This window comes from Pezoporus occidentalis, unplaced genomic scaffold (assembly GCF_034315485.1).
Source record: "Pezoporus occidentalis ecotype Australia unplaced genomic scaffold, CSIRO_AGI_Poc_V1 ctg30, whole genome shotgun sequence".
Classification (NCBI taxonomy): domain Eukaryota; kingdom Metazoa; phylum Chordata; class Aves; order Psittaciformes; family Psittacidae; genus Pezoporus; species Pezoporus occidentalis.
In genome coordinates, this window is record NW_026914941.1 from 58,990 (window position 1) to 71,351 (window position 12,362).

At 42.1% G+C, this 12,362-nt stretch overlaps 1 protein-coding gene across 1 annotated transcript; it reads left to right on the plus strand.

Moving 5' to 3' along the window:
- The first annotated feature begins 318 nt into the window (after positions 1-318).
- Positions 319-7,825, plus strand: BRS3 (bombesin receptor subtype 3). Its single transcript, XM_062627384.1, has 3 exons — positions 319-3,116; positions 5,689-6,040; positions 6,602-7,825. Exons 1-3 carry the CDS (start codon positions 2,686-2,688, stop codon positions 7,007-7,009), a joined length of 1,191 nt encoding a protein of 396 aa, XP_062483368.1. The 5' UTR covers positions 319-2,685; the 3' UTR covers positions 7,010-7,825.
- The last annotated feature ends 4,537 nt before the right edge of the window (positions 7,826-12,362 follow it).

The following is a 12,362-nucleotide window of genomic DNA, read 5'->3' on the forward strand; positions in this document are numbered from 1 at the left end:
CTAAGACAGTATCTTATGCTCCATAAGAAGCGAATGTGGCTGAATAGCTCATGGAAAAGGAGCTGGATGGTGCCCAAGAGCAGCTGGCCACAGCCTTGCAGAGACTGAAGGAGGCTGAGAAGGCAGTAGATGAGCGCAAGTGAGGAATGAAGGTTCCTGCAGTAATACGATTCTATGATTCTATGATTCTAATCCCAGGACTGTAGGAAGAAGTGTGGGAAACGAAGGAGCTTCCTTCTGCCAGATTCCCCCAAGGAGGCAGAAAGCCGGGGAAAATACAATCTCTCAGTAGAAAGAGAAACCCAAGCAGAGAGAGGTTCATGCTGCTGTGAGCAGGGTTAAACACATGCACTGTGTCCTATTAGAGACAGAGCAGGGAGAATGTGTCTGTGCTTCCAGGTAATGCAGGCTTCCAAAGTGTGAAGCACCAGATTGAGCATTCAGGGTCATATACATTCTATATACATGAATTCAGGTCCAGTTTGGAATTAACAGCACATGTAACCAGGTGTAAGCAGAATTATAAACCCTTGTTACTTTCAGGGGCTGCTTTCACCCATGGCACATGGTGGTGTCCTTAAGAGGTTTAAATATGGGTTGGGAATGTCTGTCATCTTTCCCTTCTAACCTCAATTATCCCCAGACCAACTGTTGGGAACATCTCATAGCTCAAGAGCCTCTGGTCCTCTGGATTATCTCTTACACAGAGGGGTGTTAGTTCAGGTCCTCCATCCTGCTGTACAAAATGATTGAGTGACAGAATAAACCGAGCCTCAGATTTCATGTTGTCAGCTCTAATCCCTCTGATGGTTCTGAAAGCCTTGGGGAATGTAAGAGGCTGGGATCTATTCTGCTTGCTGAACTTTGGTGTGTCAACCAACCTTTAGTGCAATTAGAAGCAAGTAACTAGTTTCCTTCATCCTAAATGCCAGTTTCAGCTAAACACCTGATGTTTCATTCAGATGCCACCTTTGAGTATTCAACACTTGGTGGAAAGAAATCAGTTGCTGGTGTTTGTTGATGCCCTCCTTCTCCTGCAGAGGAAATCTAAACATTTTATGTAAGTACCTGACATTAAGCTGTCACAATCTGCTACACTCACTGAACTCCAGATTAAATATAATCCACAGTACTACGCCACTGTGGGTGGACAACATAATTGGGCATCCTCAAAGGTACCTAAATGTGTGAGCAACCTACACAGTGTGCCTGCATAAGCTATAGTATGGTTCATCATGACAAGAACTTCTCTTCTAAAAGCACTCTAAAACCAAATGGAACTGGAATGTTTAACCCATTCATCCTTTTTGGATCAGTGACTCCTTCTCCCACCTGGCCACAGCTTCAGTCTGCTGACCATCTCCCAGCTGGTCTACCACCATTCGATACCGATGGCATAGTTGTGTTTGCAAGGACTGGGAATGGGAGAGGGAAAATAAGACTTTTCACAGGGGAGTCTTTTTGAGTCAATGAAATCAACTTGATTTGGTGTGGCTGTGGCTGTGTGCAGCTGAAGATAAGACTGCTTTTATGATCTGAGCAGGGAACCTTCTCCACTTGAACTTCATAGCTGAGAACTGGCTGGGGGAAAATATCCTCCAGCCTGAGCCTGTGATCTTCATTTTCAAGGCATTAAGCTCAGTCCTTTGCTATCTTTTCCACTTGCACTATTTAGAGATTCGATCTTGGCTTTCTTAGTTTCAGGAGATTTAACTAAGTAGGTCCCATTCCTTGTACCTTATTTATTAAAGATAATCAGGAGCTCATCATAGGGCAGAGTTTAAGAGTTGACAAATCTAAAGATAAGAAACCACATAGTAAAAACGTGGTTGATTGAGGCAGCATCAGGAAAAGTTGCTTCTCTCCTAGATGATCTGAATCATTTGTCATACCATCCAAAGCCAGTAACTACATGGATTACTGCAAGATAACAGGCTTCTGTATGGCACCTATAAACCTGTTCAAACTCCAGCATGAGTTGTGGTTTTGATGGCAATGGGATTATTTCAAGGGACAAACCTAATCTTTAATGTAAGAGTTAGCAGGCATATGGCCATAAATATCAATCTTATATTGCCTTTTGGAAGGTTACTGCATTTCTGTGATAAATGGATTAAACAGAGTACAGACAAGCACAGGCTGTCTCTATGGCTTTTCCAGCAAACACTATATTCTGAGTTATCTGTCATTAAGATATACCGTAGAGCTTTGTGGTGAATTAGTCTATTCTATGCTTACCTGTACTGCTGAGAAAACTATTTCAGGTTTTCCTTTGATTTCCTTCTTAGAGTATACTGAGAGATTTTAACAATCATTTGCAACCGATGCAAACCCTAATGCTGCAGTAACCACAAGTACTTGCCAGATACTTCCAAGAGAAACCATCCTTTCAGCTAAAATCTTTAAAGAAACTCCACTTTTCTCCTTTCCTCCTCCCTCTCTGCTCCACCAGCTGAAAAGCCAATAACAAAATTCTCCACCTCCTACACAGTTCAGAACAAGATCCGTGTGCATTTCTCCTAGGCATGTTTTGAAACCCAGAAGGGGATGAAAGTAGTTAATGTGCCATGGGAATCTTAATTTCAGCCGCAAATCTGTATCTTTCTCTTGCTGATATGCTGGAAGCTAAGTGTTAATGTTGTGATTGATTTAAGTCCAGCCTGGGGAGAAGAAGCAGTTGAAGAGATGTCTCAACTATACTCGCCTTCAACTAATGAGACTTTGCGTGCGTCTACAGACGGTACAGAGCTGAAATCAATCATTGATAATGAAACCACAACCGAAGAATGGACCGAAGACTCCTTCCCAGGATTAGAAATACTGTGCACCATTTACATTACATACTCGGTGATCATTTCCGTGGGGCTCCTTGGAAATGCAATACTCATCAAAGTCTTTTTCAAGATTAAATCCATGCAGACAGTTCCAAACATCTTCATCACCAGCCTGGCGTTTGGAGACCTCCTGCTTTTATTGACTTGTGTGCCTATAGATGCCACCCGGTACATCGTGGATACCTGGCTCTTCGGAAGGATTGGGTGCAAGCTGCTGTCTTTCATCCAGTTAACCTCAGTTGGAGTCTCAGTGTTTACCCTGACTGTTCTCAGTGCTGACAGGTGGGTCTGATGCAACTCATTTGCCAGGAGATACCTCTGGGGTGAAGCTAGAAACGAATAAAAGAGCAGAAGTGATCAGTTTGTGCATGTTTTAATTGTGATAGACCAAAAACAAACCCCAAATCAACCATTCTCCCATTTCATTTTAAAATGTGTGTTAGAAAAATCAGAGCAGTTCTTTTTAATGGAGTGAAGTGAGAAAGGCTCTTAAAAGTCTTCTGACCTTTTATTAGCTTGAAGTACAGTACTACGGGGTTCTTTTCCTCTCTTGTACAGAAAGGGGAAATGGCTTAATGCAGGGATAAGACAGTAGATTGGTGCTATCTAGTGGTGCACTAAAGTAGTCAGGGAAGATGAAAAATAAACCTGAAAACGACTGAGTGGAAATCCTTTGTCCTGTGCACTCAGCGAGGCTTTAAATCCTACAACATAAAAGATTGACATATGGGGATTGCAAGCCAAAGGAAAACACAGAACAGATTGGGGAACAAACAGATGACTCTCATGCTTTGATGGTTACTGCAGCACTACACAGTAATTTTCAGTTTGATGAGGGCTTAGTGTGATGTGACACATTTTGAGTATTGTCTCTCAAGGTTCTTTTACCTTTTCCAGAGATTCTTCAGCCCAGAGGTTCTGAAATTAAACTTAGGTGATGAGGAGAGCACTGTTAGATGGGATCAGCACTCCCATCTGACTGCTTTGCCATGCACTTCCTTCCTGAATGAACAAATCTAAGATGAGATTTCAGTTCAATCAGCATTAGCATGCCAAGGAGCAGAAAAAACTGAAATTAATATTAATACAGAAAAAGACTTCCATCTTGTATGCCAGTAACTGGATTGTATCTAACAGCAAGTCCAGAGTTTAATCAATGCTACTGTTACTGTACTCCAGCACAGGAATGGCCACTCTGCATGAGACCAAGGGTCCATGTAGGCCAATACCAGCCTCCAGTGTGAGGACCACAAAAGACACATAGGAAGAGTAAAAATCACTGTCCAACACTACGCTTAAGCCCTAAGCCTTCAGATCACCTCCTGAGCAAATGAGGTTTCTGTTTATTTAATAACTTCAGGGGATTTCTCTTGTAGATCCTTGTTCAGCCTCTTCTTGTACTTGTTTAGCATTGAGTTTCACTGCCTGTTGCATAAACAACTCCTTTCTTTTACTATGCTTTGGCTTCATTTGATGACCCTGACTCTTGTGCCAGAAGAGACAGCGATTATCCCTATCCATCTCTCCAGGCTATTCATGTTATATATCTATTCCACGCTTACTATGGGGGGGCTTGAGTTAAGGTTTGCAGAGCAGCACATGGTGTTTGAGGGTTGCATGGACCAGAGATACAGATAATTGCTTAATAGTCTCTTTTTCTCTTCATTTTTTTTTCCATAATAATTCCTAACATTTTGCTTTCTTGCTGTTTCTTTAGGGTTTGGTGTGGGTTTTAAGTCCTGCTGAATATTAAGCTCATGTTTCCAATGAACTGTATATTATAGCTCCAAGGTCTTGGTCCTGTATGATGTCAGTTCAGATGCAATCATGGACTAGATGGCCTTTAAAGGTCTCTTTCAACCCTTCCAACCCCAACTATTCTATAATTCTATGACTTAGACAGTTAATTCTTCATGGTAGCTGTTATGTAAATACTCTATGCTGCATTTTCACAGGGTAACTATATGATAAACTTAGTAAGAACATCAGTCGTGCCAGACTATCATGTTCCAGTATGCTAGAAGAGTTCCAAGTCAACAAAACCAGTATGTATTTGATAAAGAGCAATCCAGCTTCCAGTTTTCTACGTAAATTTGCCTAGAGGAGAAAAAGAGCAGATCCTCAGGTTGTGCAAAATGGTACAACTGAGCTGTCACATCCTCTGGATCCTTTTTCTCTTCTTTCTCCGTCATCAAGAGTCCCTGATACTCTGGGAGCAGGGTACAATTTCCTTTGTGGCAGTTAGTTCTTTTCCCACATCCCATTTTCACACAGATTTTCACACATCCATCGATTTACCCAGATTTTTCTCCTATGTCTGACTCAGTCCACATGCTGCAGAATCACAGCCATGAATCACCAGCAGTGTTAGCTCCTGTTTTATACATATGAATGAGTACTGGAGTATTGCTTGGAGTCAGATCACTGCACTCATCTGGGGTCTTAAAATCATGGGAGAAAGGAGGGGTCTACGTGCTTGGTTTCATGTACTGATAAAACAGTTAACCTATTTCATACCTTTACCAGTTGTACATGCTAATTCCCTCATTTACCTTTCTAGGCAGCACCATAAACATAGGAGAGATGACTGCCTTTACTGATCCTAATCCAAACTTAGAAGTCATCTTTACTTAGGAAGGCTTTAATGACAAGTCCTGCCAGCCAAGTCATTAAAATACATGTTTAAAATTACCTCCTGTATTTCCATCTTAATTACAAAGAGCTGTTTTCATATCCAAGATGATTCTCCCACCCTCAGTTTAGCGAGAACAGGGATGGTTTACCCTCAGGTTCGCACTGTCGGTGCTTGCGTTATTCCTGTGTTCCTTCTGACCATGGTGTTGGTTGGTTTTAGGTACAGAGCCATCGTTAAGCCCTTGGAACTGCAGACTTCAGATGCGCTCCTGAAGACCTGCTGTAAAGCGGGCTGCGTTTGGATCGTCTCCATGATATTCGCTATCCCAGAGGCTGTCTTCTCCGACTTGTATTCTTTCAGCGACCCCAAGAAGAATGTAACTTTTGAGGCATGTGCCCCCTATCCTGTGACTGAGAAGATCCTGCAGGAAGCTCACTCCCTGGTTTGCTTCTTAGTGTTCTATATTATACCCTTAGCTGTCATTTCTGTCTACTATTTTCTAATCGCCAGAACTTTATATAAGAGCACCTCCAACATGCCAGCAGAAGAACACGGTCATGCCCGTAAGCAGGTAAGCTATGATCAAGCACTAAAGTGTGATTAAGTCTGAAGTCTGGAGTACCCAACCTTTACCTGATAATGGAAGTTCAATCCTCCGTAAACTCAGCCCATATTAACAATCCAAACTCCACTATGCACATGCTCATGACTCATTAAGGTGTGAGTGTGTGTGCTCTCCTAGAGAGGGACGGAGTTTGTTTTGCTTTGTTACGGCCATATTAAACTCAGGAGTTCAAGTGTTGTATTGTAAACAGAGACCTCATCCATGTGAGCTGACACATTAACTATTATACTTGTAAATCCCAGTCTAGATGAGCTCAACATGTGATTTATAATGGAAAGGGAATGTGTGGAAATACCTTGTTAAATATATAGATTTATTTTTCTGTTGGTTTCTTGGGTTAGTTTTTGATTTTGGTGCTTTGGAGGTTTTTTCCATTTCGGTGTTTTTGGTTTTTTTTTTGGTTCCTAATGGATTTAGCTTTTTAGGCCCCTTTGAAAATGAGCCCCAACTACATAAACCCATGGAACTAATTGCTATTAACACCAGATCTGCATCACTTTCTCCTAGATTGAATCCCGCAAGAGGGTTGCAAAAACAGTGCTGGTGCTTGTTGCTTTGTTTGCCTTCTGCTGGTTGCCCAACCACATCCTCTACCTATACCGCTCTTTCACATACCACGCTTCTGTCGATGCTTCCACCTTCCATCTGATAGCTACTATTTTTTCCCGTGCCTTGGCCTTCAGCAATTCCTGCATCAATCCTTTTGCTCTTTACTGGCTGAGTAAAAGTTTCAGGCAACACTTTAAAAAGCAAGTCTCGTGCTGTAAGGCAAAGCTTCGTTCAAAGCCTCCCAGTGCTACCCACAACAACACACCGACCAGAGCCCCATCCATCACAGGCAGCACGTGTGGCTCAGAAATCAGTGTTACACTGCTAACAGATTACAGCATCACAAAAGAAGAGGAAAGTGTTTAGCCCATCTGGGATGAAAAAGGATAGAAACCAAGCTTTGAAATCAAGCCCCCACTACTGGGATCCTGGAAGGAGGTGCCTGGCTATGGCAGAGTTTTCATCAGGAGCTGGGGTTTTAAAATGTACAATAAAGAAATCAAACTGTGTGGGAGAAGAAGCTGCAACAGCTGAACATCCCAGCATAAGCTCAAAGGGATTGTTCATGTTCCCAAGCATGACCATGGATCCCTAGCTGGAATTCCTGGACTGGGCAGGACAGGAGTCAGCAGAGTTGGTGCAAGAACCGTTTGTGAGAATGGTTTTGTTCTTGGTGACTTGTTCTTTGACTTGTGACTGAGAGCTCCCTCTGTCACGTACTTGCATCCACAGCAGGCAAGCAAACTCACCTATGGTCCTAACACCATCAAGCAAGAAGATTTCTGATTTCTTTTTGTTGTCCTGAATGTTAAAAATTGCTAAACTCATCAAAAGGCACACTAAAATGAAAGAAAGCTAAGGTTTGTAGTACAGTGTAGTGAAAGAAGAATAAGCATTATGGACCAGATCTACACCAGCCCTTGCTCTGACAGTGATTTACTTTGAATCTCTGGGTAAGAACTGACTGCTGTGTAAAGAGCTTCCCTTCTCAGCTCCTAAGGAAGTCAAGGGAACCAGCCAGTGACTATCTCTTGGAGAAAGCTATCATCTTTAACCATACTTGTAACAGTCTTTGCGATCTATGGGTAAAGCATCTCAGCAGTGCAGCACTCCTCATTGTTCCAGTGATTTAACATCAAGAAACTGAGGTGGATCTGTATTAAAGCTCTATTTGGATTTACAGTGCACTTCTGAAGTGAGCTGCTCAAACATCCCCTCCCGCCTTACTTTGCTCTGTCTCCCAGAGTCATCTTGAGTGTACAACCTGGATCTCTCTCAGATGAAACTGTGTGTCCAGGCCACAGAACCAGACAAGAGTGAGTTTGAGGTAAAGCCCCCCAAAAGTGTACAGTGTGTGGGGGTCAGACTAACCCTTTACCTCCACAGATCCACTCCTGCTGTAGTGTACGTGGTCATATCTAAGTGATCTGCATATTTTCAAGCATGCTGGGAGAGTTTGGTTTTTCTATTGTACTGATTTTCTACTCTTCCAGTTGTTCAAGCAGGTTCCCTTTGTAATATTCAGACAAACTGTCTTTATGAGGTAGGCCTTCTAATCTCAAATCCACTCATTTTATGCCTCTGCACGCAGAGGCAAGTCAGTGACGGCCTATCATGGGCAGCCTGTGCATCCCTAGAAGGCTCAGCAGGGCTGCTGGCACGGACTCTCTTCCCATCAGGAAATACAGGAGGCAAATCTTCCTACCTCCCATTATAAATATGTTGAATAACATATGGATTTTGTGTACCCTGAACCTGAATTTTGCTCTGTGAGAGTTGGTGGTAGAAAAACCCAATAGATTTGCTGTTGCTTAAACTAAGGGACTTCTATCTCAAACCAAGATATTTGTGCATTAAGGTACAGAAGAGGGTTGCAACATAGGAATTAAACAAAATAGTGCTGGAAGTTAGAGAATTTCTCAATTCCAGGAATTTCTAAGCCCTCCAGCTGCACAGAGCCCCTAGCAACACACAGCTGGAAATCCATCCATCCATGCCCCAGTATTTGAATTCATTACAGGAGGAGAAAACATATTTGCAGTCTGTTGACTGCCCTCATCAGAATAATAAGCCCAAACTATAAATCCCAAAGGAATTCAACCTCTGTCATTGTCTTAAATGAGTTTCATGACAGTCCTCTTTAATCTCATCAGGCCTGGCCTCATTTTACTATACTTCTCATGTTACAAGCTGCAAGGCCATAAGCCCTAATTTTCAAATGGATTCTCCATTTCATTGCACCAGTTTTACACTAGATAAGACCACTGAAATGGAACTATAACAGCACAGAAATACAGACTCAGGATACCTTCGTTTACTTTCTTTGTCTTAATAGAACACAGTCTCCAGTAGTGAGCTGTGTACAAACACAACAAATATAAGGCACTGATATCTTCCCTTTCTCTTTTTGTCTTAATGGGGCTGCAGGGTGAGACTTGAAATAAGGAAACAAGCCTAAACACTTCTGAATCTCCTTTTATCTTCCTGGGTCTTACTATAGGAAATCCTAAACAAAAGACTAAGTCAACCAACACTACAGTTCTATTATTCTAGCTTCTTACAGCCTTTGGAAAACAAACCTGCCATGTGTTACTGGACTTCACAATTTAGCTCCATTGGAGACCAAATTTCCCAATGTAAAATCCTTGGCTACACCTCATAGGAGCTTTTAAACCCCCCAGTTTCCTAAATCTCCACTTGCCTTGCTTTGCATGCAGCTCATTTTTGCTTGTCCTCTAACTGGATAGCCTATCTATTGATCTATTGCTAATAGATCCTGTTACAAACCTGATGTTTCTGCTAGATGCTGCACATGTTTCAGTTAAAGACTGGCAATATTTCAGCCAGAAGTTAACTAACTCTGCTGTATACTTTAGGCTTTCATAATTCTGTACATTGGAATCTCCACGTACTGGAGTGATATTCTGCTTAACACTTATTTTTAGCTAAACAATCTGATATTATTTATTCCATCTATTGCCCCAATATAATATCCATAAAATCTTTCCACATTACCATAACTGGATTTAGGGGAAAAGAGCTGTTTCCTCTGCAATCTTTCACAGGGTTCCAAAACCCAGTTCTTTTACCCTTAGGTAATACAAGTGTAATTCCATAAGAGCATATGGGATTAATATAAATTTACAGAAATATTGGCTGTTATTTAGCAAAGAACTGGCATGAATAATTAGTGGTTTACTATTTATATCCTATTTATATCAAGGTAGAAAAAAAGGCACAAACTACTGAAAGCCAAGACTCCACCAAAGGTCTCGTTCCTGTGGAGTCTTAAGGAGTGAGTAAATATGATTTCTAGGATGTACCTTTTTTATAGTTTCTCTTGTGAATGAGACAAGCCCATTAACAGTTTGTGTTAATGTAACATTTACAACTGACATTCACCTTAGCAGCAGCTTTAGTATCAGTACTTTAATTTGTGCTGTCACTATTAAAGCTCACTCAGGAAGTACTGCTTCATTTCACACAGTTCAATGTGGCTTTCTGCTGACACTCTCATGTGCTTCTGCTATGAATACAAACCTCAAGAATAAGCTAACGTTACACACAGCTACAGCACTTTATTATTTCAATTAGTGTTACTTGTAATTAAGTCTCTAATCAGCGTCAGGTCATGGGTTCTGCCACAGATGGTATCCTCAGTGCAAGGGGAACCATTCTGTGGGATTTCCTTTGTCAGCATAGGGAAGGCTATTGAATTTTTAGCACATCTGGCTCTAGTGCTGTCATTTTTCACACTGTGAAGACTCCTCTTCACTCCCACTGCTTTGTATAACAGCTACAGGCTCCAGCCCCATGGAAACCCAACAGAAGAGTTACAAAGAGTAGAAACCTCTCTGTACTTAATCACTGGTTACTGCCTCCTTGGTTTAACATAACAAGGCAATGCAAGAAAAGAGTGCTAACTCTTTACCTAATTAAATATTAGCTAGTGAATTGCTGGTTCCCCTCTGGTAGCAAAACACCACTTTAGGAAAAGCAGGATTGTTATTTGTAGTAGATGGTACCTATATCAGCTCTGATACACCTCTTGTCACAGAGGAGAGTCAGACACAGAAATAAGTTATCCTGCTAACGTTTCCTTTTAATATTCGCTTTCAGACATTGTCAGGATTTAAACACCATTTCTTGACAGCTTAGCCTGATGTGAGCTGTGTAACACTCGAGCTCTTCACACCATCCCCACAACACACAGCTTGCAGCAGCAATGCTTGTGCAGCCACGAATTACTCCACGTCAAGGATGTGATTGAAAGGAAAGGTGTACTGACCAACAAAAATGATGAGTTTCCAGACGAATCAGCTCCCTGAGCTGGGTCACTGAAGAGGAAGAAAACAGATGGTGGTGACATGGTAAGAAGCTCTGCTGCAGTAGCTGCCGCCACGCATGCTGTTATCTGTGGAAGGTGTGAGGGAATCTGAGGTAGTTTGTCCTCATAGCTACACTGAAGTGTGCAGATCAGATTTACCACCAACTAACCCTGCTGCACACAAGCATGCTCCCACTTCCATTGGATTGAGATGAAAACTGGATCTCCTGTTTCCCAGGATGATGCCCCAGTGCACACTAGGGAAATCTGTACTATGTGGGCACAGACATCACTACATTTACTCAGGTGACGGATGTCAAAAACCCTGCCAAAACCAAATGAACAGTTTCAGACTTAAATTATATCACTCTTACAGCGTTTAAGGCTGTGATTATCTTACTTCCAACATATAGCCAACTGCAAGTTCTGTAAGTAAGCACAGTTTCTGTTAAGCCTCTCATGCTCCTCACCAAAACCCAGTACCTATTTGAGACCTAATACAAATGCCTCTTAAGCTGTCAGTTTAGAAGTGATCACAAACCAATCTTTGGACAACCACTGTAATAGCCCTGCCAAGACAAAACTCTTGAAGCATGAAAGATGCCCTTAACCGGGATGGACACTGCTTGTGGAACAGCCAAAGGTCACTACAAGTCTGTATTTATACCCCCAGCAATTTCACCCCACGGTCTGTTGCCCACACAGTTAGTTGATGTCGGTCCCTTCTTACAAAGCTCAGCACTGTGGTTTTGACTTTATTATCATGCCAGTGTGTATGACAGTAAATATACCTTCATTCCTGGAATACTCATTTCCAGAAAGCTTTTGCACTGAAAGTAGTTTTCATTTCTGAGTGGACAGATGGCTTTGCCACTTGTAACCAGCCTCAGTCAGCTTAGCTGTTCATTTAGAACACGGGCACTGTTTCAATACCCGGGGTTTACAGCTCTAGGTGAAATGTTGCAAAACAAAGCCTAAACAGTTTGCTTCTTTGCCCTCTAAATAAAAATATGTTTAAGTACGTACAACTTTAGCAATTAAATATGGTTTTCATGCAACGCTGCCTGGAGCGCACTGTGAAAACCACTAGATGGCACTGAATGAAAGTCTTTTAATGGAACTGATTTGAGTAAGCATCCATAGACAGGCCTCTACAATGATTAATGACGAACTGCAGGCTTCGTTACTGCAAAGTGACTCAACCATTTGAAGATAAGCCCTCTGAAGCAATACTTCGCCCCCTTCCGAAATGAACACGGTGATCGTAGCTGGTTGCCCTCAGCCTGTTACAGCCCAGTCCTGTTGGAAGCAGATACATGTCATGGACTGGTTTGAGTTGAAGGGACCTCAAAGCTCCTCCAGCCCCTGCCACGGGCAGGGACACCTTCCACT

Excerpts from the sequence above, each read along its gene's own strand:
- BRS3 (XM_062627384.1), top strand. The coding sequence starts at position 2,686 with ATGTCTCAACTATACTCGCCTTCAACTAATGAGACTTTGCGTGCGTCT. Across the intron at positions 3,117-5,688 it reads ACTGTTCTCAGTGCTGACAG|GTACAGAGCCATCGTTAAGC; the intron begins GTGGGTCTGATG and ends GGTTGGTTTTAG. Across the intron at positions 6,041-6,601 it reads ACGGTCATGCCCGTAAGCAG|ATTGAATCCCGCAAGAGGGT; the intron begins GTAAGCTATGAT and ends ACTTTCTCCTAG.